Here is a 27,205-nt window from a genome sequence, read left to right as displayed (position 1 = left end):
ACGGCAGATGTGTGCTCAGTCCCATTTAAGCCAAGTTTGAATGTGACATAAGAGTTAAATGCGGGTGTGCACGTTTGTGCAACCTAATCATCTCCATTATTTTATTTTTTTCCTTCCCAGGATGATAAAAACATAGGTCAATGTTATCATGGTTACACTTGTATTTTACCAAGATTGAGTCACACGGTGAAACTAATTTGGGTGTCGGGCTGAAAAAGAAAATGGATACGATTGCTGTTATAAAAAGAAGAGTACCGTCATTTTTAAGAATTTAATGGTGTTGAATGACAGACAAAGCAGTCTTTGGAATGAAATAGAAATGAATCATCCACCTGCAGCAGTGGTCAGAAAAGTTGATCGTGATTGTGGATGATAAATTAGAACCTCTTGCCGCAGCCAAAGATTTAAATACCTGACAGTGCTGTTGATAAATGCATTTCTTGGATTCCGAACCATGTCCGCCAACCTTAGTGAGGTCAAAATACAGTATTTCAAATGAAAAAGTAACACGGCAAAGCCAACTAACCTCAAAGGTTCGGGAACAAAAAAAAACCCCACACGAACAAAACAAAACAAAAACTGCTGGGGTTGCACAGTCTCTCACCCGGGAAGGGAGGGATGCTGGGAAGTCTGGGATGCTGAGACGACAACGTGGGGAACGGGGTTCTGGAGACGAGGGGCAAGACGGCATGGCTGCTCTAGCCTTTGGGAGCGGTGTACTGGCGCAAGAGTGAAGAGATGGCGCCGGACTCTGTGACCTCCTCTGGAAGAGAACCTTCGATGTCTTTGATGGACGGGTCGGCGCCGGTACTCAGCAGGAGTTCCACGATGTCGCCAAACTCGCACGCCGATGCTTTACACGAAAGAAGACAACTATTAGATCAGCAAGAAATTCTACCATGTCCGCGGAAATCACACGGTTCCCTTCGCAATGTTAGTTTGCCGAGATTAATTCGTGCCTCAACGAAAAGGCTCTTTTCCCATCCCCTCAAGAAAAAAAAGTGTACACCTTCTCAACATAGTGAGCGCATCTCTGCGTTGTTGATGCACCTCTCGCCCCGCCGGTACCTGGCAGGTCTCCCCAACACCCCCCTTTCTCCCCCCAAGCAATGTGAGTGCTCTACTCTGTCAGTGTCTATCAAGTGCTGCTTTTAAACAGTGGACTACGAGCTCGGCCATGATCGCTGATGTCAGCAGCACAGCGGTGATTGACAGCCAGGCCTCTTCACCTCAAAGAGTGGATGCGAGATGTGGTGATACAAAAGCCAGCCGAGATTAGCGGGTGGCTTTTTTTTTCTTGAGTGAGCTCTGCATTTGATGCATGTTTTATTTAGCTACCGCGGCGTGCGCGACACGTGGCCGACGTCTCGCCTGGGCCTTGAGCTGTAAAAAAAAAAAAGAAGAAAAAAGAAAAAGTAGCTGGCCCTCAGGGGAGCCGTAGAGGAGGGGAACAATTTATGGTGAGCAGTAAACCCTCAATTAATCACTTGCCAGCCGCCACGGCCCTGTGCAAAGAGAGGTGGAAATGAATTTTCATTCTCTGCTATTTGTCTCTCGGAGTTCATCGCTTATGTTTATTAGTCATCTTTCTACATGCCACCTTCTTGGGTTCGCGGATGCATGTGCCAGCGGGTGACGCAATATGGCCGGCACCAAACTACTCCGGTAAGGTGGGGAGGACAGATGGGAACCGCTACGCACTCACAGAATCCGAAGGACAAGGGAACCGCCCCTCAGGGACATGTGTGTTGGGGCATGAGAGGGTCAGGGGGAGTCTGAGGACCGCTGCTGATTTCCTCAGGGAGGCCGAGCGATTATTAAGCAAACCACACGCACGCACACACATCTACCGATACCGGACTGGAATCTCTACACGGACTAGATACAAACATGCCTAAGGACGTGCAGACAAGGAACGTGTAAGCCTCATCAGGATGGAAAAGCGGCACGAAAAGTTGACGGGGGGTGAGGAGGTGGGGACGTTTCCCTCAAAGTACCGATGAATGAAAAAGAGAACAGACACCCGCATCAGCAGCCGCCTTCTTACCATAATGTAGCGCCGTCTGTCCTTCATTATCCTGTGAAAGGCAAAGACAATGTTCAACAGGCTTGTGACGAACGAAGAATAAATCAGCACAGAGTTATGATAACGGAAAATAAATTTGCAGCCACAGAATTCAGAAAATTCAGCTGTTACCATACCAATCAGTGACGGTTTGAGCTCGTTTTCATTGGCCCATGGGAGGGGGGGTTATGAGGAGATGAGGTATTGATTTGGGAAACACAGGACTCAAACGTGATCATGATCTGTCTAGTTGCTTTGTGCGATTTGGTGGTATTCAAACAAGTTTGACTTCTCTCTTTCAGTATGAGCACTTCAAATGATTATTTTTGTTTTTTTAAGGCAGCTTTTGAAGTGGATCTATTGGATCAGCTATAAGTGCAGTGTCGAAATGTGATGTTTCGAAGCATGATTTATTTATTTTTTTACTTATTTCAATATTTGTTGAGTGTACAGTGAAACTCCTTGACAACAAAACCCACATGGGTGAAAATACCCCTCAGTGTGAAAAAAATTAAGTCTTAACACCATTCCCACTTTCCTGCCCCCCTTACAATGGAAAAAAAACTCTGTTGCGTTATACGAAATCTTTTTCTATGCTCTTGCCTCGCGACAAGATTCACTACAACAAAGTCTAATCCAAAAGCGACTTCTACTGCTTCGTTCGGAAATGGCAACAGCAACCACCCCACTGGTTTACACATGCGCAGTCATCCAGGAAGTATTTGTTATTGTGACTTTCAGACACAGCAAGAACATTGCATTGCTAAAATGGCGACAAAACGGACCTTTGGATGTCAAGCAGCTAAGACAAGAGCTCTGACGCTGAAAGAGAGGGTAAAAGTGATCAAAATGAAAGACGGAGTAAGAAAAATAAAAGAAATTATTCAAGAAATTGATGTCAGTGAAAGTGAATGCTGATTGTACATTTCGCAATTTCTTTCTACACTGACTATGTGAAGTGTCAAATAAGTGTATGCTCATACTTATGCACAATTGGAATAAAAATAAAGAGTACACATACGTTTGTGTGTGCGTGTGTTTACATCTGAGATCAAATTTGCAACAGTGAAAACCCCCCTGTTGTGAAAAATATCTTGCTGCAAAATGATTTCGTTGTAGAGGAGTTTCACTGTATTTCACACGGTAGCTATGTGACCCTGACACACATCGGTCCAGGGACAACAGAGAGATGAGTGTGAAAAGTCGGTGGTAGTCTGTGTGTGTGTGAATGGTACAAATGGTCGTTCGGGTTAAGGGGTCAATGGTAGAGACATATATCTTGTTGGAAATGTGGCTTGAGGACAGAGCGAGAGGTGTGCGTCTAGGTAGAATAGGACTCAATCTATGACAGGCATCATCAACAGAAGATTCACTTCTTAATCGCTGCTCCAGCCAGCCTTTGCACCTCGTAATGATGATGAATGGCCAAAGTGCTGCTGGGCGCCCTCAGAACAAAAGTCCACTGGGTTCACGTGATTGGAGGCGGATTAAAAGGCGGCGGCTTTTGGGGACATTTCCCGCTCCGCAGTGAAAACACTTGCAAAAGATTAAAACAATGTCGACGGAAGTGCACGTTAGTTGTTTCCCTCTTTGAGATTTGAGAAGTTACTTTTCTTGCTAACTACCCAGTCTTCCTCTTTTCGCCTCCTGCCTTTTCTTTCATCTCCCTCTTTTGCCTCCTTCCCACCACTCTCTACTGTCATTACCACATCCACCTTTTCCCTCTTTCCCATTCACTCACCTCCTCCATCATAATCCCTCGGCTTTCATTCCCCACCTTTTTTTTATTTCCCCCTCCTTCCCTCTCTTCTTCAACCCTGGCTTTCCTCAATGCATGGTGATCCTATTGTGATCCTCTCTCTCTTTTCTTCACTCACTTTCTCTCTCTGTCTCTGTCTCAGGGGCAGCACTTTGGGGACCTTCTGATTGGATTAGAGCTTTCCATTCCCCGTGGGTGGATCTCAAACATAGATGCAAATCTCGACCAGAGAGTGGAAAACTGGTCGTAGCTAGCCCATGCCCGACAAAACTGGCAGTCTGATGGATGGTGTTCGATGGAACTGGCTAATACTGTGCCAAAGTTGGAAAAATAAAACAACCCCATTACGAAATCATTCTTTTACATCAATTCATGTGAGTCACATGTGTAGCAACCTTAATGCAAACAATTTGTACCAACAAAACAGCACCCTCCCTCTTAATGTCACTTAACTCATTCAGTACCAGCCAATTCTGGACCAAGTCTGAAAAGACGTTTAAAAACGTCTTTGGGAGTGAATGAGTCGACAGGTTTTCAAAAAGGGTTGAGGTCTGGGGACTGACATGGCCATGGGAAGGGCGTGATTCTGTGTGGTGAACCATGGCTACAATTTTCAGTATGAGAGTATGCCTCAGCAATAAAAATTGAATTCGTTTTAAGGCTTTTAACATATCTTAAGGAGTGTTACCATTAATTATAGAGGGCACTGTATACTGTCCACACAATTACAATAAATGGAATGCCTCGTGAACACCACACATGGATGGTAAGCGGTCTTAAAGAGACGACCACATTTTCCTGCAGCTAATTTAAAAATACATAATAAATATCAGGACTCGTTATAAGATATCCTTTATTCGTCCCACACTGGGGAAATTTACAGCCTCCAGCAGCAAGAATGTATGTAGAAAGAAGAAAGGAGAAAGAGTTATCAACGTGTTCTTGTGAAAATAGTACTTTTATTTGGGAACTCTAGTGCGTCCGGCATGAAAAGATCATCTCTCATACAGCAACAATCTAAATCTTTGTCTACATGAAGACCCATTCACTGGCTCGATCAAAACCAAAAGGTGACAGCGACTACACTGGTCACGGATTATGATGCTACAGTTTAAAATGTACTTTTACAGGTACACATATTCAACTAAAGAATTTGAGGGGGTTTAAAAATATATCTACTTTAATTTATTTCTGCAGTTATTTAACAGTGGACAGACTAGAGTGGAAAGCTTATCATATTATCATAATCTTATAATATTATCATATTATTTCACACATTTTTGCTTTACTTTGCATTTGGCGAGCCGGTCCGGTCCTTATGCCCCACGAATAACTGTACTGTATATGTGGCTATGAAGTTAAGTAAAGCTTTTTTAATCCTCATCCTCCTACAAAAGTAAATAAATAAATACAAATCCTCCAGTCCTCCTGTACTGGATACAACACAGACTTCAGTAGCCTTCAGTAGCCAAATAACTTAAAATCACTGGTATGTACAGTTAACAAAAATTAAATATCATCAGTTAAACGTAGATGTATGGTGGAGTGAATGTAGACAGTGTTTTGAATGCACTTTGTCGAGTGTGGCAATATGAATGTGTGTGTGTGTGTGTGTGTGTGTGTGTTTGTATGCCCTGTGAAGGGTCAGTGGCCTGTCCTCTCAGCATTCCCTAATGTCCCTGGATCGAGGACCCAGGCTTGATGGAATCACAGGAAATTGGATTGTCTTCCATTTGCTTTGGAAGTAGCTTGGAAGAGACACCAATCCCTTACCCCCCCAATGCCCCTCCACCACCCCAACCTGCTCGGGTGCACCCCTGTTCCCATCCCATTACAGAGGCATGTTGCACCAAACCTTAGCTTTCGCATGTCATCCAAAGTTTCCCCTTGCGGTGCAGAAACGTCAGCAGAGTGTTCAATAAAGCAGCTGCTTGCACAATAGCAGGAGCTCCGGCACTGAGCTGTGGATCACCCTAATGGGCCGGACCAATATGCTTTAGGTGCGGCATGAATAAGGATTGACCTATTTGTACAATTGTAGTATTGCTGGATCTAAGTCACAACCATCTATCATTTCTACCACACAAGCAAGGTGAGGTTAGAGAATGATGATGATCAAGAATACAGAAAGACGCGTCATGCACTTTTGATTCTCCAGCCTTGCGATTGAATAGGTCAGAGGAAATGATTAGATAGCATATTTACATTTTTGTACACACTTGTTTCAAAAAAAAAAAAAAAGCTCATCATCTGCCATCTGTCTGATGAGAGTGGAGGAATGTCAGATGAATCCGTCAAGCATAAAACCCTCAGCCGTACTTGAACTTCTCCGCAATGCAAACACACAGAGGGACTGTCACAGATGTCTTTTCTGGAAAGCGACTGAACTGGTTTTCTACATGGATCAGCTTCCACAACGCTCTTGCCGCTCGGACAAGAATAGTCCAAATGTTGAGCCTAAACCGTTTACGGCAGCATTACATGGTGGCTTCAAGGGCATAAAACATAACTCGGTTTGGGGGATACAAATAGAGCGCAGACGTCCCTGGAGTCTGCGATACACTGGCAGAATTTCATTCTGATTGTGTGTCTGAATCTTGGATGGGATTTGTTTAGCTTGATGTTAAAGCTTGTCTTGTAAAAGCCAGCAAATACAACCCTGGATTTTGCTGGACAAGCCTCAACGGTAACACAAAACCTCAGTGAGTACATATACCGGTAAGTAGAATTAAAAAAAAAAAAAACAGGCAGTAGAATGTTATTTCTCAAAGCAAGCAAAACATAATGACCATGAAAATAACCACTCAACGATTGCCCTTGTATTCGATTGAAGATTAACTAAGCATTATATTATACACACCGGTATTTACTGTATATTGCAATATACACTCATCGGCCACAACATTAGGCTGAGACGGTCGGAGGACTTTTTGATCCATCTCGTCCAATGACTCTCATTAGAGTTTGCAACGGTGGCTAATGTTGTGATGGGGTGATTGTGTCTTCCGTCAATCAATCGCTGCTTACAATTTGAGACATTAGGGTGATTAGCTTCAATGGCAGTAGCCAAGATTAGCAGAAGACGTCCACATCTTGGCTTTGTTAATGAGATGGCAGCTGATTTGATCTTTCTCATATACAGATGCCTTTTGCATAGCGTTGCCGTTGGGGCGGAAACCTCGGACGTCCAAATATGGTCAATTTTTTTCCACAAAGTGATACTTTTTGGTTCTTAAAATTAACATCTGCCTAAGGTTAGACTGACTTGTTATCTGCAGTTCAACTGGAGTGATCGCAGCTAAGAGAGCTGTTGCACCAAGTGGACTGACACGAATTACGGCTCCAAACCGAGACACCCCAACTGAAACAAAGGCGAGAAATATCAAACTTCTTAAAACAGGCAAATCGTCACGGATTATCACAAAAGATGCTGGTTGTTTACAGTCAGCGGTGTCTAAAATCTGGACCAACTACAAACAGCGTTGCAGCAATATGTCTTGAAAACAGAAAATGCACTGCAAATCAAACGGGAGAAAACTGAAGGCCGTTGACCAAATTGTAAGAAGGAAATTGTAAAAGGCCTGAAGGAAATGGGACTTGCGTACAAAACAAAAAAAGGCCAAACAACAGCCATCATTAACACCTAAACAGAAAAACAAAAGCTGACAATGACACAGAAGTCATTGAGGACATTGCGGCCGCCTGTCAGGTAAAGACACTGGGGGGATGGCTGTCATTACATCTTCAATTTTCATTACCATTTAGACACTTTCCTTATCCCATCAGTTGAAAGGACGTTTGGGGATGAGGAAGTCATTTTCCAAGATGATTACGCATGTAGAGCAAAAAGTCGTGAAAACTTTCCTTGAAGAAAGACACATAAGGTCGATGTCATGGACTGCAAACAGTCCCAATCTCATTCCAATTGGAAATCTTTGGTGGAACATGAAGAAAATAGTCCATGCCAAGTCTCCGATCTGCAAATCTGATCTGGCAAAAGCAATTGGAGAGAGTTGGAGCCAGATTGATGACAGGCACCGTTTACCACTCATTAAATTCGAGCCTCTGAGACTGCAAGCTGTCCTCAAAGCCAGAGGTGATGCGCACCAGCGGACCAGTGGTGAGTTCAAGTGTTCTTTTGTTGTCGTTTTTTTTTCTTTTTCATAATTTCATGTTTTTTCTTTCCCTCAGGATTTATTCCATAATGTTTTCCCTTTGCTTGGTCTAAACAAGTAAATGTTCCTGACTACCAGATTTAGAAAAATAATAAAGCCAGAAAGTTGTCATTTGAAATATTTTGTGTTATGTCTTAAAAAACAAAAACAAAAACAAAAAATAAACAACAGTGAACATCCTCCCAGACTGTTGATTCATTCATTTTTTTCCATGGGTAGGATTAAAGGCTTTTTGTCCGTTGTCTATTCTATTCTTCTTCTTTATTCAGACTTTACACCCTCCCATTTCCCGTCTGCCCTCCGTCCCTGACAGAAACATTAAACAAGTGGGGGGAATAAAAATGGACAAGCACTTATAATTTATGATCAATGTGTGCGGCAGCTTCTGACTTTCGTAATGACAGCAGCTGGGAGGGAGTGCGAGCGTGTGTTGGGTAAATCGATCGACTGGAATCATTGGCATGCAGATTCCGGCAGATCGCATTATGAAGAGCAGGTGCCATTAATCAAAATGCAGCAAGATGGAAGAGATGAAGATGCTGGTCACTTCAACGGGGCCCATCTCCCACCAGAACAGTGACCGACCGTAGTCCCAAAAACCTCAAGCTTCAGAAACTTTTTTAAAAAGATGAATGACTGCAAAGCGCAGAACATACCGAGTGAGTTTTTGTGAGCGGGATAGATTGCAAAGACCCCAGAGAAATACAAGTAAGAAGCAGTGACAGATGGCTTTCACTTTTACGTGATTTGTTATGAGCCAACCATGTTACCTCAAAATCTTTTGAAACATCTATTTTGGCTCATTACATCTTTTTTTTTTTTTGCAGGACTGACCTCTGGAACACGGCTCATCCTTTCGCAATGTAAAGGCTGCGGCATAAAACGACTAATTAGACCTGCAAATTGAGATAAGAAGTAGACAATCAAGCAGAGTAAATGTTGTTAAGCATCTTTCAATAGCATGTTACTGATGTGTCTGTTGTATGCAAAGGTGGCTGCCCGCTGAAGTAGACGTGCAGATGTCCGAGTAAAAAAAAATGCAAAAAGACAAAGTAGAAGTACTAGTTCAACTCCTGTACTTGAGAAAATTTCACCTAACCCGCTGTACAAAAGTAAAATTTTAAAAAATTACAACTTTAGATGAATTCCACATCTGTTTCAATTGGTCAACAGGTTGTGAGAGACTATTTATTCCTGAGCATTATTCAACTATCATTGAGCAAGGCACTGAAATCGCATCTCCTTTGAGATTGGAAATTCAATTTTCCCATGCAGGCCAATTAAATCATTCAAATTATTTATTTGTGCAGACGGTTGAGTTGTCTGTGTGTGTGTGTGTGTGTGTGTGTGAGTGTGAGCGCGCGCGCACTGCGCGCTTTACGTGCATGTGCGTATTGGGAAGGCCCCGGTGTTAAAAGGATCTGCTGGTGGGAGGTGAGGTAGTGGGGGTGAGGGGCACCCTTAATTGAATCTGAGCCTCCTTTCTGAGCCGCAAGAGGTAACCTTGCCACTCAGCGTGTGAGGACTGGCACCCATGGACAAATTAGCCTGACGCCTAACTCGCCGCCCTTCACACCGCCAGGGAGTGTCCTTCAGGTACCCCGGGTGCTCCCACTCAACTACCATCAAGCCTCCGGCTGACATCATCATCAGTAACGAGGGTATAGATTGCAGGGATTTTTTTTTTTTGGTGGCGCAACAACGGCTAATTTTTATTCAACAAGTACAGCATCCTTGAAATTTCCAATGAACGTACAAAAGTTCAGTTTGGTTTGGTTTTCACAGTTATGCACTTCGCTTGTTTGTAAATCTGTTGCCTTCTACCCAAGCACAGCCCCCTCCCCTCTTGGCGCCACCAAACGTGCTTGTTCCCATGGGACGTCTTAGCCTCCATTATGGCCATCAGAGAGGAGGAGAGGGTCGAAGCCAAGAATGAACATGGCCCCCCCCCCCAACATCCGTCCGTCCTCCTGCAGCTCATCGATGATGTTTAAAAAGAAATATATGAAATAAATAAATGCAAAAAAGAGTGTAATATGAAAATCAATGCCCAGGCGAGCGGGGGGCTGCGGTGGAGGCAGCGGGAGTAGGGATGGTGGGAGGGGGATGGGGGTTGGGGGGGCTCATAAAGCTGAGTACTGCAGGAGACTGATGGAAGGCAAAACACTTACTTTGTTTATTCTCTCTCCTCATCCCCCCCACTCCTCCCCTAATCCTCACCCTTTCCATGCACCCATCGAGTTTCCAGCTCTTACTCCCCCCTTCTCTGTCTGAAGCAGTCGAGGACAGCTTTAATGCTCCTGACAATTTATGTGGATGGTTAAGAACGATGGAAATCAAATAGTAGGATGTAGGCAAGGCCCAGTGAGTGGCCAATGAGAACGAAACAAGAGCTGATGAAGGCAAAGACGACTGCTTCCTGCTGCAAGGCCTCTCTGGACGGCAACATCACTGTCAAGTTACCAGCTCGCTCCCGTGAGTGCTGGCATTATACATTCAGAAGCGTGTGAATGTCTGAGCGGCTCCTTTGACACGGCAACAGCTCTCATTTCATTAAGTCGAGCCGTGTGGCGACTACGTAATATGAATCCGAGAAGAGCATCTCGCAGATGTGTTCATAAAAATGTAAAGTGCCTGTGATATATGCCGTTTGAATTTTTTCGTAAACCTACGGCTTGCTAAAGTAGCCAATGAAAAGGGGAATCGTCAAAGTGGCAGGAGGGAAAGGATCTTATTATGCTCCAGGGCTAACTCAAAACCTCTAAACTTTAATTCACTTCGTTGGTGATAATGTACTGAATATGAATGGAGAGTCGTGCATTTGTGAAAGCATTTATTCATTCATTCATTTATTCATTATCCGAACTGCTTGATCCTCACGAGGGTCGCGGGGGTGCCGGAGCCTATCCCAGCATTCTTCGGGCAGTAGGCGGGGGACACCCTGAATCGGTTGCCAGCCATTCACAGGGCATTTGTGAAAGCAAGCGTTTATATTTTCAAATATCAAAAATCAAGCAAGGACCCTTGCGTGGGACCCTCATAACTCCAAATAAACATAACTACTATGTGCACTCCTAAATAAGATGCGATTTTTTTTCTTTTTTTTAGCATTTGTATATTCATGACTAGTTTTATAGAAAGGAACCAAACTGAGTTATATTTAGTGCGTAGCCATCATCGTTTAGTTGACGTGTACTCCTGCCACTAACAACATGGCTGCAATCAGAGAGGAACTAGTTTACAGTGTTGATAACTTAGTGACTTTTCTGACCCCGCCCCCGAGCAACAATTTTTCACAAATTTGACTCGTGACTTCAATGCCATCAAAGAGACATACGTGAGTGGAATTGCCTTCGCACTGTTTTGCGTTTGACGAGAAAGGAGCCCAGGGAAGGTGATCACAAAGTCAATCGTGCGACACATTGACAAAGGAGGGAAAGGATCTTATTATGCCCATTGATGCGTAGCAAATGAGTTATCCGCATGTGCGAAACGTTTGAACCGAGGTACTGTATGTGTTCCGAAGCTGCAAATATTTTGCCAATGGACACCTTGCCTCACCTGTTCAACTCTACACAAAGAGGTTTTTATTGGTCCAAAAAGCTAATAGGGGGTATAATTGATTCGTTTCTCTTACTGGCACATCTACACCCACATTCAGGTATTATAATAAAACACAATTTTGACGTCGTCCTTCAAAAGGAAAACATTTGTTCACATTGATGTGTTAGTTATCTTCCCCCAAAGACAGCCGTAAACATCACAAAATACAAAAAAAATAATAAATAAAAATACAATCCTGTTGCAGACCTTATCGCACGCACCGGAGGCAGTAGTGCCATAAAGTTATAGGAGAGGAAAGTCGTCGGGCAGACAAACTTGTAAAGACGAGAGCAACATTTTACAGTTATGCTGTCATTGGGTCTATTATAAAGAGGTAGTCAGAGGGAGTGCTCTTAAAGATGTGTAACAGCGTATGAAGCAAACTGCAGCGGAGACCAGCATTAATCAGTCAAGCGGCGGAGGGAGATGAAATGTGCTCATTTCACATCCAGAACGAAATAGTCATGCGCAGATATTGTGTGATTGCGGCACATTGCAGAGTGAATTTATATTTATTCGGTTTCTCGGAGTGCATTTCTCATTTTTATTCCTCTTGTGCTAACGAATCTGAAGCGCTATGGAGAAAAGGTTGCATTTACACCTGCGCACGTATGCACAACACACTTGGGTGCACACAATTATGATGAATCTTATTGGGTATTTGTTATGACTGGCTTGACTGAGCCATTAGTTATAGGCGGTATTGCTCGGAAAGGGGAGCGAAGGCAACCTGTAACAATGGCTCCAACATTGACTTTCCTTCAGCCGAGCGCGTGCGTGCGTGCGTTTGGAATTGTGTGAGTTAGAACAGACGCTGAACAGGGAGAAAGACGCCCTCCCCCTTCCAAATAGAGTGTAACCATGTTTTTCGTGATTATTCGGCTCCAAAAAGTCACACTGAAATTGAATGATATGAAAACTGAAGCAACTATTTTGTATTTCTGATATTCTGCATTGCACTGTTTGTTCTGTAGCTTGTTCCTATTAAGCTTCATTAGGGAATGAACGTGTGAAATAATAAAGAACTCTCTGTCACAGGTTGACGTCATAGTCATCAATTTTCAGGGAAAAGCTCTATAAACCAAGACTGTCCAATCCTGCACCAAGAGCCACGACAGAAGCACCATGTCGACTTTGTTGTTTTGTGTTCCTCGTCCGCCAATTGCGGGCCAACATTGCGATCGGATAATTATTACTATTAATCTAGCTGGTCCCGGCTGGAGACTTTTGTTCCTTCGGCTCCGGAATCTGACCTCAATTAAGTTATGAATTTCTATCTGATAGACTGGGAGCACTTGGGGCCCTGCTGAGGCCACGCTACGACGCTGGATTAATTAGAATTAGCGGTGCTGCGAGTCGCCCTTTCCGCCTCATGGATCATCTTGTTTTAATACAACGTGGAGGCGCGGGCGTGAGCGAGGGAGACAGTCGCGCGTGAATATGTGACACCTGCTCTGCCACGTCCTCCGCTCACTTCCTCTCGGTGCGCCGTGAACAATGTGTCCTTCCTGCCGCTCTGTTTGCGTGGAGTTAACCTGCATTTTGTCGGGTTAATCCCAACTTTTCCTCCACGCCTCCGCCACTTACTTCCACTAATCAACGCTCGAAGTACCACATTGTGTAAATACACTCTGGGCTGCTCGCGACCTTTGTGACCGTCTGCAGCGCCTCCCGAAACTCATCGGACTCAAGTTCCCATGAATAACTGCATATTTCCATGGCAACTGTCTGGCTTATTGAGATGTTTTCATAGAGGAGCTGGTATTTGCACCTGAGAACAAAAGTTGGGGATGTGTGGGATGACTGAGTGGTGGATGTTGGACCGAAAATGACCACACAGGCACACACATTCATGGGTGTTAAATAACGCTGAGAGACTCCCAAAGTCACCAAAGCATTAAAAACATAAACAGTCACTGTCTCAAATGTGTGGGAGCCTATTCCGTCCAAGAAAAAAATGAGTCAAGGGGTCATGTTTTCATTCACGTTGCTGAATTTGTCTGGTGGTTTTCATGAAGAGGAGGAAAAGAAATCTGGTGAAGGTATGGAGGAGAGCGATAATGTCAATTTTGTGGCAGAACCATTTTACATACCTATCGTTAGGGAACAGTTACAAGATTTATATAGTAAAATAGAAGGGAATTAGTTTTTTGCTTTTTTGAGGGGGGGGGCGGCTTTTTAAAATGGTGCTTGAAGACACTAATTTGCAGAAAGTGGCAATGCAGTGAGCATGATCATTCAATGTACGCCGTCTTATCCAAAACTTTATTTACAAATTAAGAATTGAGAAGAATCACACTAGGGTAAGTGAGCACCTCCTCAAAGAAGGCTGAACAAGCTTTTTATTTGTGGCAATCCCACAATAGCCTTGTGTGTCACTATTAATGAGTCAATATGACGTACGTACTTCCCTGCGCGTTTTAATAAACAAGCTGACTTTTCAATGGTTAGATTGCCCTTCCAATTCCACCCTAAATTTGCCATGTTGTTCTCCAAAACACCGTTGTCACAAAGCATTACGTGGACAGAGACACAAGTGGGCAAGCTAGTGCTGTTTTATCCAAGGACAAAGTCTATTTATGGGGAAAAAACACAATAGAGAAAAAAAAAGATTGTACATTTTTAGTAAAAGACAAATAAATAAACAAAAAAATGGGTTGTGCATTCTTGAGGCAACAAAATATAATTACTTTAGCTATTTTTGAGAATAGCACATGGTAAATGGTAAAAAATTAAATAAAAATGATTACCAAATTACAGTATATGGGAAATCCGAGTGGGGTAGGGGGTGCTAACTATAAATGAAATTGACAATCTGATGAATTTATTTTTCCAGTTGTGATATGATCGAATGCCTTCAATGAATTTAAGCATCCGCCTCATTCAGACTCTTAAATACATTCCAGTACAGCACACAGCGCCGAATTACAGTTTTTCAACTGTCATTTCCATTATTACGTGAAGTGAAAGTGTACTTTGCACACTGTGGGCCTGTCCCACTTTTACGGAGCTAGTGGCACAACATGGTGAGGATGGGGTTTGATCTACAGTTGGCAGGTGGCAGGGCCGTGATCAGTGTATTCACACGCGCGCGCACACACACTCCTATACACCCACGCACACCCAGATCTATTGTAGAGCCCCACCCCCAAGGCTTGATCCAGGATTAACTATCAAACGAGCCCTTAATGCAGGTTACCGGGGTTTGGGAACAATTCACTAAAACAATCAGTTGATTAATTTCAAACGATTTCCCTTCTCAGCCCGTCAAATAATACTTTTTGTTTAACTCTAAAGCCCCCTCCCACCTTTTTTAATCAACAAATTAAGCATAAATCATGTTTGATCTTTATTTACTGGTTGCTCAGCAGTTGGTGGAGGTCAAGAGAGATTACCCGTGGCTTCAAACAAACATTCCTCCATTTTGCTTGTAAATTGTTTTGGTTCACAGACTTTTTGGCCACAAAGGAAAGATTGTCATTACCGCTTCTTTGATTAAATGAAAAGTGACAAAAAGGGAGTTCAAGCAAGTTCTAATAAGAAGGGCATCGTTCCACAAGCTTTAAATAATGAGATAATTTGGCATTGTGAGGGAGTGCTATGATTTAAACAACTATATTTTTCCTCTCAGCCACCTCATAAATCTGCTTCCAATAACACTGCTTGTCTAATTTCTGGAATCTCTCTCTAATGAGACGTCGTGTTGCAAAACACTTGTGAGTTTGACCGCCGCTGTGATCAGCTAATTTTTAGCCCGATACTTAAGTGTTGAACTTCTACAGAGCCAAATAATGTTTGTCACCGAAAATCATAACTTAATGAGATTTCTGGATACTTTTTTTGAGCAACTAGTGACCATTTAGGAGACTTATTTACACAAACAAAAAAATAAAGTTAAGCCAGAAATGAATATAGACCACCACAACAGAATAATCGTGTAAATTTGTAAAGAACATTATTAAATTGATCAAATTGTGACTTGGGGATTCTAACAGCGATATGCTGAACCAAATAGTTTAAAAGTACAGGAAAAACCTTTGTGTAGAGGAATTTGTGTCTAGAATGTGTCGTGATTGCTTCATTTCCAAATAATTAGCACATATCTGAAACCTTCAACATCTGTATCAACTGCTGTCTGCCAACTGCGAGAAGGAATCTGTGCAGGATGCAAATTATTCTGCGCAATTTCAACCAGCATGGGCGAAGGTGAATATTTCTCACTCGGACTGAGTGATCCACCAGTTAAAATCTTGTGACGGAAACAAGAAATATGCATGCTGCCTTTTCCAAAAGGAATAGAAGCCGTGATCTCCTGTCGCATCTTTATATCAATGCTCTATATCATCAGTTAGATGTTTTTTTTAATATAGTTATCCCTCAGTTAAGTCCTTTATGAACCATTCCCAGCAAATCCCCCCCCCCCCCACTCCTCCTCCCTGCATCGTTGGAAACAAAAAGGCCATGTATGACCACACAAAGTCATTTGTGAAATGTCCTGATTATGTGGCTTGTGCGACGTGAAACAATTTGCTTGATTACTTCCAATTGATTTGGCCTTACGGTTAAAGCCTCGGTGTGCAACCTGGTGGCTGTGTCGTGCCTTCTGAGCAGACAGAGGACTAATTTCTCCGATGTGCAGCTGAGCCAGCTTACAGTCCAAGCTAAAGCCCTCCTGGATTGTTGTGCTAAACCTTGGGGAGGCTAGAGGCTACACGAGTAACCAGCCAGCTCTTTTGGATGGAGCTCTGGAGGATTTGTCCGGGGTTCAACGTGAATTAAAGGTGACTTTCGGACAGAGGTTCAGGGGGAAAAGTGGAAGGAAAGAAGGTTCTGAGCAGGACAGAATATAAGTTATGGTTTGCTTGAGAGTATGTGCAAGTAGAGGTAAACTCCACACCATCTTCTCATTCATACTATATTTACAAGGAAAAACGGCATTTATCGGATTATTTTGAGGTTGTGGCAATTGATGCTTTTGAACATTCTTCAGAACTTTGCATGCGTTTCATGGTATCAAGTATGGACGGACGCGATTTATTAACTCATTCACTCCCAAAGACGTATTTAGATGTCTTTTCAGACGCCACACATTTAATCCCAGCTCCTCATTTTATATTGACTGTAATTGAAAAGGATTTGAAAGGGAATGGATGGGTTAATTCAGAATGTTGTTGATCAAGTAGAATTTTATTACTCAGCTATTTCTTGAGGCTCATGCTACACATTTGACCTCGGTCAAATGCAAAATCCCCACAACGAGAGGTCAGGTATTGCTTTCATGCCGCTGGTTTGTGAGTTAGCAGGCGAACACAAAATCTACACAAGCGATTGAATGAAAGTTTCCACTTGTCACCATTAATTGGGCCTAAGTGTGACGGAACCCACGAGAAGCAGCAGATGGGAGGGGCAGGGCCTTGCGTGACTTTTCTGTTGAGATTCGGAGAACTTCTACGCACTAATGAGTGCTACTCTAGTTGCCCTCCTTTTACTGAGGTAGTTCAGATTCACACTATTGTCGGAATTAAAATGGACAACAGTCTCAATTGATTGTTTAATGATCCATGGGAATATTAACAAAGTTCTCAAATGCAAATCGCAAGTATAATGTAAAACTGTTTTCTTTCATCAAATCTCTTCCTGAAAACCTCCATGAAAAGTTTTATCTGCAATGTTGATGTCTTGCCAACCTAAAATAAAATCCCTGAAAATGTTTTTTTCTGATGCTGACCACCCTACTTGCTGTGAAGATGGTCACGATCCTGCTCAGTCCCTCAAGTAATCAGATTTCTTAACATATGTACGATGCTGTCATTTGGAAAAAAAAACCCCAACAGTGCCTACCTGGCAGTTGATATCGGCGTTGTGTTGCAGAAGAAATGAAACCAGCTCCTTGTGGCCTCTGTCACAAGCCCAATGCAGGAGCGCTCGGCCCTGCAGACGCACATGGACAGGTCTCAGCATAGGAAGCCGTTTTATTTGCAACAGTATCAATTGGGTTTGACCTAAGGGCGTTTGTTGAGCTTGTTTGGGCAGTAGATGCATACGAAGATGACCATAATCAAGTTAAAACATGTCAGTCTTTTCACTAATAGAAAAACATATACACTGCTCCTGTTGTATTCTTTAAAGTCGGAGAATGAGGCCTCCGCGACAAAAAGCAGCAAGTCTGCAGGTTTGGTTGATTGGGCTGAGTGTGTGCGTCCCTACGACATAGATCAGCAGCCCCCACTCTATATCATGTTGAAGCGCGCACACACATACACACACACACACGTACACTGGCCTCTCCTTTGGTCTGAGATCAAGTTCATTTTTCAGTGGGGGCAATTAGGTAAAACAAACTGTCCGAGTCCAATTCTGCTGTTTAAATCATATTGATCACCCCAGCTGCATGTTAGAATGGATACTTATGAAGCGGGTCAGAATACCAATAGGCTTGCCCCTCACTCCTCATTCCTCTCCTTCCACTGCGCTCCTCAGGTGTGTGGCAACTGAATGATGCTTGCATCATTACTAAAGAACAGTTAAGTAAGAGGCCAATGTAACTATTAAGTGGAGAGCTTTACAGGGGCCGCAGTGGACTATCATGAATCAATCAGGGTATTCTGTTCAACACAAAAAGTGAACTTACCATAAGAGAACTTTGTGCTCAAACTCAAGATAAAATTCAGCATCAAGGTTAACAGGCAAGTATGGAAATATACTGGAATTTACTGAAACCGTGTTAAATTGTAAATGTTAAAGGAGACACTACATCACTGACATGATCTTTTACCAAGCAGCCGGAATGATTTTCAATTATGTGTGAGGTCCCTTAGAAAAAAGTCATGCTTGTATGCTTTAAATGTATGATTAATTCATTTCGGTTTGAGAGAGTGAGCTACCTGAAAAGGTCCCCTTCAAATGGCGTTTCGAGAATCATTTAGAAACATAAGCACTATACACCAAACAGCATGACTTTGAAAAGTGCCTTGCACCCCCCCACCCCCTATAATATTCATACAGAAAATTAAAGATGTATTACTGCTGTGGTGTCCTCTCTATTAAATGGCTGTTTGTAATTATCACGAAATAACCTTTAAAAAAGTAATTAAAGATTAATTTACAAGATCATTACGCTGACGAGTTGGATGTCTCCTAGAAATATTTCTCCCATTTTGAGCCTCACAAGGGGTACTCCTTCTCACGCACACGCACGCGCACACACGCACACACACACACGCACGCACACACACACACACACACACACACACACACACACACACACACACACACACACACACACACACACACACACACACACACACACGCACACACACACGCACGCACACACGGCAAAGTAAACGGTCACAGACAGGTCCTCAGCCTCGAGTCAAGCTGTTGGTTTATGCAAAACTTCACTACTGCCCTCTGGTGTCACACAGGCAGCCCTGCGGTTAGGTTTGAGTTCACACGCATTCTTGTGAAGAGCTGCAGTGATGAGCAAGGAAATGTGCCTCGTGTGACCCGTGCTGTGCACCACGCGTGAACGTTCTTCACAAGCGTCTTTTTATTACCTCTTCGTCTTTGCAGTTGATATCCACTTTCTGGGAGCTGATGGCCTTGCTGATTTGCTCGATGTTGTTTTCTCGACAGTAATCAAAGATGTTCTTATCCTCTTCTCTGACAAGAAAAAGGAGATAAGAAAAAAAAAACGATGAGTCAATTTTTAAAATAATGATAATTCTGATAATTGATTGATGATAAATGTTGGAGGAAAACAAGTGAGGCAAACGTTAGCAAAGCATTTCTGGTAAGCTTATTTGTTGTCCCCCCACCACCTCCCTTGAAGGATCACATCAAACGCACACAGACAGATAACACAACCTCTGTCTGCCTCATGCACAGGCAACAACCACACGCCACATCCCTTGGGAACGCTGACGTACAATGGCTACACAAACACACCTAAGAGGCGCCATCCCACCTCTGATTATCTCTCTGCATCTCTAATCACCTGCTGGCATTGGGGACAAGAGTGAGTGCTGTTGTGGTAGTGGCGGGGAGAGAGAAGGGGCGAAATCTCATTTAGAGCTTTACGCCTTCCCCTCCCTCTTACTCATGCTGGCCATTCAAATTAATTGAATTTAGTGCTCTATTGTGCGACAGACAGCCCACACACCCCTCTGGAGGGTGGCTGCTGTATCCCAAAGGCCCAAACCTTGCCAGCCGCCCCCGTCATCCCCTCAACGCCCCAGCTACACGCTTTCTGTGCTCAACCCAACCTTGACCCATAACACAGCGCAGCCACAGTGACCATACACACAGGGCGGAATTTCGCTTATTGGTGGGGGCAGGTGACATAATTTTCAAGGTTAAATCCCTTTAAAGAACCTCTGTTTTGCTGAGCTAAGTGGAACCAGTATTTTCTGTAGTCTTTTTTTTAGTTTGTCTATTAGTTGCATGTTTTCCAGGTGTAAATAATGCTGTGGGTTGGCGAGTGATCCATATGTCCTCGTCTCACACAGGTACCGAATGCAAGCACTTATTCAGAAGTGAAAGTTGGCTATAATCAGCGTGTCCAAGTGGACAAACGTTTTGTGAGGTTTCACAGTATTTGGCCTAGGTTGTCTGTAGTTCTCTGCACGTCGTCCAGAAATTGAAGGAAATAATCCTCACTTTGTTAGTGCGATAGGAAAAAAAAAATAATACAATAGCGTTGGACTGTTGCCGATTATTTACGGCCTTTCACCAGTAACCTAGTACACCACAAATCAATAGTGGAGGAGGTGAAACGTCCTGAAAACTTGTTTGTACTGATTAGGAAATAGGTACTGATTAGGAAATAGAGGAGGAGCAACGTGTAGGGATCCAGTGCTTCTCAATACGAACACTACTTAGCTTGTGTTGGTTCCTAATCGCAAAAAACTCTGTTATACCACTAACCAGGTCATGTGTAGATAGTTGAAAACAAAATCTGTCATTGACTCCTAAAAATGTAGTTGTTTGGAGTGAAGCTATTTTCATATTGTTTCAACAACACATTCTCTCATCTTACTCCCCCCTCCCCCCCATCCCTCGGCGTTGTGCCCATCAGCCTGTGATGAATCATGAATAACTCATTACACTTTTATCACCGCAACGTTTTGTATGATCTCATGCATTTACATATTCCTGATTACCGCCGCAATGTATATTCATGACTTTCCCGCTCGGACACGCCCACTCCCTTCCTTTGCCCAATGGCCACGGTGACCCCAAGTGCTCCTGATGTGCGGCCACCATCAGTCTCCCACAGTAACTAATCCATCGGCCAGCTCATCAGTCTTTTGTAAATGATCGGACAGGGATGCCAATATTATGCACTTTAGTGCCAAAGGGGGAAAAAAAATCTTTACATACCAAAACATCTGTATTGTGTGTGCCTGTAATTCTACAATGTGATGTTCTACACACACGGAACAAACAAATGATTAATGAGGCTCCTGTAAGCAGTGTGACACAACAGTGCAGCAATGCATGCTGGGAAGGTCACCAGCTACCCAGTCGTGAAAAAAAAAAGCTCCTCATGTGCACTCTGTGTATACGTGCGTGTGGGCGTCCAGTCTGATATACGAGAAGATATGTCCTTCATCCATCAGACGAAACTCGCCACACACACACACACAATAAAGAAGCAATGAGAAGTGAAATAACTCAGCGCCTGCTACCGTCAAAGGGCCCGAGGCAACAAAGCCTCCCGACCTGCGTTGATCAGCACGTTTTGTCGAGGGTATTACAAACGGGGAGCTCAAAGCCTCCTCAATCACACGCTGATCAGCTCGGTAACGTTGTGATATTGCAAATCAATGCCGCTTTTTATCAATACACAAGCGCGCGTCTTGAGAGTGAGGTGAGGGACGATCAATGCAATTAACTCTGACAGGTGCGTAGCTGTTGAATATTGAAGGGGGAGTGTTTTGTGTGTTTGCGGTTCCCAGCAAAGATGAAATTGGAATGCAGCAGAGCAGTCAATGTGACACTGCCGGAGAGTTCTGCTTGGATTCGAACACAATCGCGTTGAGTGTAGAGAGGTGGCACATGTACGTTTGGGCACGGGGGCATGGTTGTTACCTGCGAGCGGAGTCAGAGTTCTGGGAATGTAAATGTGTGGCCACCATGTTCTCATCACGCCCCCTCTTTCCTTCAATGCTAACATAATTATAAAGGGGAGACACTGGCTGGCATCTCCAAAAACTGCGCATACTAATTATGAAGCGAGAAACCAGCAGGATTCAAACATGCCATTTCAATTGCCAAAAGGCCAGTTTTTTTTTCATTTGGAAGCAAGATGAGGTCTTTAAGCTTGAGTAAGTCTGCCAGGCATAAGGAAATGGGAGAAAATATTCCATTAACATAAATGAGGAGTGTGTGTTCTGCTCTGTTGAATGTAATCAAACAGAGCCAAGCCAAGGACCAAGGCGATGCAGGATCAGCCAACTCTACAATTCCGCTGACTTTTTACATTCTTTTGTCAAAGAACAGAAGCTTTCTTTCAGAAAGTGCTCTAATATATTTGGTGGGCGTTTTGTGTATTTGTAATTCTACTACCTGATGGTCTCCTCTTGGTACAAAGAGCTGACAGCTGCGCCTCCGAAGCCCGTTCTCCTGTCTGCTCCTCGGCTTTCCTGTCACACACAGATCACACGCACGTGTTAGTTAACATAAATAAATATGAAAGAATCACACTGGTGCACAACTTGACAATGAGAAATCCTAAACGTGTCACAATCCTTACTTTGGTACTGCTAAGAGACAAAAGTTCAGGCCCAGCATTGATGTATTAGCAAGCCTGTACAAAACTGTTTGTTGTGTTTAACCTTTGAACTTCTAATGCATTTTAAATAAATAAAGGAAGGAAGGAAGGAAGGAAGGAAGGAAGGAAGGAAGGAAGGAAGGAAGGAAGGAAGGAAGGAAGGAAGGAAGGAAGGAAGGAAGGAAGGAAGGAAGGAAGGAAGGAAGGAAGGAAGGAAGGAAGGAAGGAAGGAAGGAAGGAAGGAAGGAAGGAAGGAAGGAAGGAAGGAAGGAAGGAAGGAAAATGCAAGGCGGGTTTCAGACCTGACCTTATAATTAAATAACAACCACGAGAACGAGACACTTGTACATATGCAGTACTGTAACACCCTGGCAGTAACACGGTTAATGTTGTGCCATTAAGTGTGTGATTGTTAGTGAGTTTCAAAGTGGGAGCTGTTCCTTCCTTGTGAGAGGATTTCAGTCAAGATTTAAAGACTCTCACCTAACTTCAAATAGTTTAACCCTCTCAGGGACAGAGGTTACTACAGTGGACAGCTTATCATGTTATCAGGTGACAGGTTGTCATTATTGATGCATGAAACGGTTAAAAGGTATAATTGGTTGATTTTTAAGTTCTGTTTCATGATATTTTTTTAGTTTGCGAAGGCTCACTTTTCAACACTGCAAAATTTGGTGACGGGGTGGCCTACGGACCAGGCAAGAACCCAATATGTTTTGGTTTGGACGTGAATAACGATGCAGGTATTGCGCCACTCTTTCCCAAATGTCTCAGTAAATATTACATGCACCCGAATAAAATTCAAGCATGCGCATGAGGTGGGTACTCAGTTTCTAATCCAACAATTTGGCTTTAAATAGGCCTGTGCCCAACTGCATTATCTCCTTCATGGCATTCCTCATTAAATTTGTGTTTTCTTCCAACCCCAGCCTATTCTTCAGTGACTAAACTTGACTTCCAAAGAAGCCCACACAAACCTGATTTCATAAAAATAGAAAAAGTAGGGGGGGAAACACGACAAGTGAAAGAACGGTGCATGCACTTTTGGGACAAACTAATCCACTTGCGAAACAGAATATTCGCTGATGCGCTGTCCCTGCTTCCCTGCAGTATAATCTAATATAAAACCAGTATCTTCTGAACAATTGAAGCAGGAACAAAGGTCGACTTCTGGCTATTATTCTCGGCCCTGTTTCTCTTTCTATACACCACTTATTTAACGGCGCTTCCAAGATAAAGGCTATAGTAATACAATCAGCTTCTTTTCAGGTTTGGACATTTGCAGGCAGCATGCTCGACTGCATCACTGGCATTGTGTGGCAATGAGGTAAAGTCAGCAATTATTCCCGCTCGCTCCTCTCCAAAGAAAAAAGGTGTCAAGCGTGGTCAGGAGCATGAGTGTGACGTCATTAAAGTGACATAAGTAAGGAAGAAGAGCTAACAATGAACGGAGGGTTAAAGAGGGGAGCGGGGCCACATTAACGGGAAGAGGACAGGCATTGAACATGGAGGGAACAAAGAAGGAGAAACGATGATCAGCAGAAATGGTGCACACAGTTATGAAGGGCTTTTCAGTCACAAACGCTTCAATTCATTTTGCCTATTTTCCCTAAGGCATCCTTATGTGGAGTCCCTTTGCTAATATTCACCAACATACATACAATAATGGAAAGTTCTTAATCTCAAGCCTATATTGTGACATTATCTATCAAGCTTGTCCTAATTAAGGCCACGGGTGAGCCGAAGCCAATCCCAGTTGACTTTGGTCAAGTGGTTTGGGTAGGCTCACATTTTCATGATGACAGTTTCAATGTGTTTTACTCACTCAAAGATATCCCATAAAAAATGTTTTATAGAAATGTTGTTTAATGCATCCACAATTGGCAAAAATGTTATTGCTGTTAAATGTGCATTTTATCCTGAGTAATTTTATTTTTTTTAATGAATTTCTCCTTTTGCCCTGTCCTGTGGGTCATTTTGAAGAAAAGGTTCAGCTACTTTACTGTGCAGCTGACAATAAGGCTTTTAATATCTTGTCATATTCTTCCTCGCACATTTCGACTTGAGCGGTGTTCCAATGAGAAGCTCAGAGTGCAATATTATCGTTGTGATGGAAGAAGTCTGCAGTTGCCCCCAAGAGATGCGTCGCCAGGGGCAACACAAACCCTCTTGACACAAGAGGGTCAACGGTCTCGCTTGTGTCACACTACAAACAGACACGGTCTATGACAACGTCTCACATTATTCAGTTATATATATTTTTAAAAACTGGTTAAAAACTGTCGTGGGGGTGTCTATTTTTTTCCATAAACCAAAGATTATAATTGATGTAGTGAGACTGACCTCTACTGGCAAAGATACATCACTGCATTATTTTTTTTATAAAAAGAAACAAACAAAAAAAAAACAGTCAATCACAGGGTACAGAGAGTTACAGATAACTGGTCACATTCACATTTGCATCAGCCCTGAGTAGGAACTGAATCCCCAACGCCTGCACTGGTGACATTTGATTGTAAATACCAATTTATCCAAAGAAGCTGTGATTATTTAGCTCATTGGAAATAATTTTCAAAGAATATTATCTGATTGGAACATACAGGCTACCCTATATATATATATATATATATATATATATATATATATATATATATATATATATATATATATATATATATATATATATATATATATATATATATATATATATATATAGGGTAGCCTGTACTTCCTGAGACCCATTCCTTGTGTGTTCTAATACTTGGCCAATAAAGGTGATTCTGATATCGATCTGAAGTTTAGATAAATTAAAATGCTAATTGGAACAACAAACATGAATATTGGTTTTAAATCATTTCATTCGTAATTATTAATATTACCCTCCTGCTGCCTTCAGGGTCTAACATGTTGACACAGGAAATATATTCTTGCATTGCCTGCTGCGGCTCCATGTCCCCAAGCTGCTTCCAGGCCTGCCTGAAAATGAAAAGTTCACATTGATCATTATCATTCATAAGTTTAAGTTATAGCTCATGAAGTGCTAATATTAGCGACTGAATGTGTTTTAAAACGTTCTTGTAAAGTGTTGTTCCCCCAGATATGAGGGGTAATTTGTCAGACACCGACAAACGCTTCAGTAAAGTCAGCAAAAAATAAATAAATACACAATTCCACAGGAGCCAGAAACTTGGGGATAGTGGTTGTGGGACAAACAAACAATCAAAACAAGAGTGCGCGGTTGAGAGAGACAGAGGGATTGAGGGAGGAAAGCTATACGTACCATTTCCTCTGTCCTTCGAAGTCGAAAAAAACTGGCTTTTGCGTATTGCATTTTCCCACTTTGACCTAAAAAACAATTATATTATGTACCTGCTCACTTAATAATGAGTGATAACAATTCAGAGTTTGGTTCATTCATGATGCTAATGCATGATGGCTTAAAGGGTCACAGTAGCCATGACTCACCTGTTTGTACCGGGCATAGAGATACAGTAGCTGGTCTCTGCTGGCTGTTTGGACCAGACTTCCAACACGGTCGGCGGCAGACTCAAACTCCTGTACCAGGTCATCACCCTCCAGGCGATCTCCCGCCTCCATTGCCCCGTAGTCAAATTTACTCAAACCCAGGTCTGAGTCAGAGTCCGAACCCGCTCCACCGAGGGGTTCCCCAGTATCTGGCCGGGCCGGGTCGGTACCTGAACCCGTCGCAGTGTCCGGAGAGGATGACGGCGACCTAGATGCCATTGCTTTGCTTGGTGTCGGCGGACCGTTAGCGACGACGGGTGGCTTAGAATTGTAGGGGAATTGTACAGCGATAACAGAAAACAGCGGTCCGATCAATGTTAATGAAATGTATAAGCTGCTTCTTGTTTCAAAACTGTTATAATTGAAAATGTTGACAGTCGGATTTGTTTCCGCGTTTAGTCCGTTGTTGATACATCCACTAATAGCGCCGGCTAGAACACACACTGGTAACACAGAAGTTCCGCCTCATTATGCTCGTTTGTTATTTCACGACAAGGCGACCTGTTGTTATCCCTTCAACAAAAAAAACATCAATACTCTATACGTGTCCACGTTTTCTTGGTATCGGCTTCCCAAAAAAGACGATGATGATATCTTGTAAATTGTGCCGACGGACAACCCAGGAAACGGAAAACTGCATGAACGAAAAATGTCCGTTAGATGTCGCTACTGATTCAATGATGGCCTGTCACTTCACCCAGATCAGCTGTTTTGAACTCGGCATCATTCAAAAACAACATATACGAAGACAGTACTACTGTAGCTGTTTATATTTTATACTTATTACGTGTGCATAAAATATATTATTATTATATATTATCATAATGAAAATCTGATGTGCTAGAGAAAATAAAACGAGCACAGATTTGCAATTAGTGCAAATCCAATAAAGTTTACTTTGATCTCTCTAAAACTTTAGCAAATTTATTTAAAATATACCTCACGCTTATCAGTACTCAAGAGATTGCTCTTGGTTTCAATAAGGATGGTGACCCCTGCCCTAAAGAACAAAATCCAACCGTTTTTGTATTGGTTGTTAATGATTTCTTTGGCCACTTGTTGCTAAGCAGAATTAATTATTAATATTCAATCATAACTTCCCAGTTTGCCCCCGCCCCCCCCCCAAAAAAAAATCTATATGTATACATATGCATTGTTAACCGCGCCTACCATTTGTGATCATGTCTCAGCTAACGGCTTTATGGTCAGGAACCGGAAGTCAGACTCCCAGAAATTACAGTACAGTGTAATACTCCAAGAATAATGTAATAATAACAAGGTAAACGTTGTCAGACGAGTTGATG

The 27,205-nt window shown here is 42.8% G+C and overlaps 1 protein-coding gene and 1 long non-coding RNA gene across 2 annotated transcripts; both read right to left on the bottom strand.

Moving 5' to 3' along the window:
- Window positions 1–257: 257 nt before the first annotated feature.
- acbd6 (acyl-CoA binding domain containing 6) lies at window positions 258–26,629 on the bottom strand. Its single transcript, XM_052073698.1, has 8 exons — window positions 25,842–26,629; window positions 25,657–25,721; window positions 25,256–25,352; window positions 22,172–22,248; window positions 19,159–19,264; window positions 17,444–17,533; window positions 2,048–2,078; window positions 258–853 (listed from the first exon to the last, which is right to left on the bottom strand). The coding sequence occupies exons 1-8, from the start codon at window positions 26,118–26,120 to the stop codon at window positions 699–701; spliced, it is 900 nt and encodes a 299-aa protein (XP_051929658.1). The 5' UTR covers window positions 26,121–26,629; the 3' UTR covers window positions 258–698.
- Window positions 2,426–4,661, bottom strand: LOC127605865 (uncharacterized). Its single transcript, XR_007963677.1, has 2 exons — window positions 4,353–4,661; window positions 2,426–4,276 (listed from the first exon to the last, which is right to left on the bottom strand). It is a non-coding gene; the product is annotated as an uncharacterized LOC127605865 (long non-coding RNA).
- Window positions 26,630–27,205: the final 576 nt, after the last annotated feature.

The sequence above is a fragment of the Hippocampus zosterae genome, chromosome 8, assembly GCF_025434085.1.
Source record: "Hippocampus zosterae strain Florida chromosome 8, ASM2543408v3, whole genome shotgun sequence".
Lineage (NCBI taxonomy): Eukaryota > Metazoa > Chordata > Actinopteri > Syngnathiformes > Syngnathidae > Hippocampus > Hippocampus zosterae.
Note: the sequence above shows the minus strand (reverse complement) of the source record. Positions and strands in the feature narration are given on the sequence as shown.

What these genes read in the sequence shown, in the direction of transcription:
- acbd6 (XM_052073698.1), bottom strand. Translation starts at nt 26,120, where the DNA reads ATGGCATCTAGGTCGCCGTCATCCTCTCCGGACACTGCGACGGGTTCA. An exon ending in ACCCTGAAGGCAGCAGGAGG is followed by an intron (nt 22,249 to 25,255) that starts GTAATATTAATA and finishes TGTGTGTGACAG; the next exon opens with GAAAGCCGAGGAGCAGACAG. An exon ending in TCAACTGCAAAGACGAAGAG is followed by an intron (nt 17,534 to 19,158) that starts GTAATAAAAAGA and finishes GTGCGTCTGCAG; the next exon opens with GGCCGAGCGCTCCTGCATTG.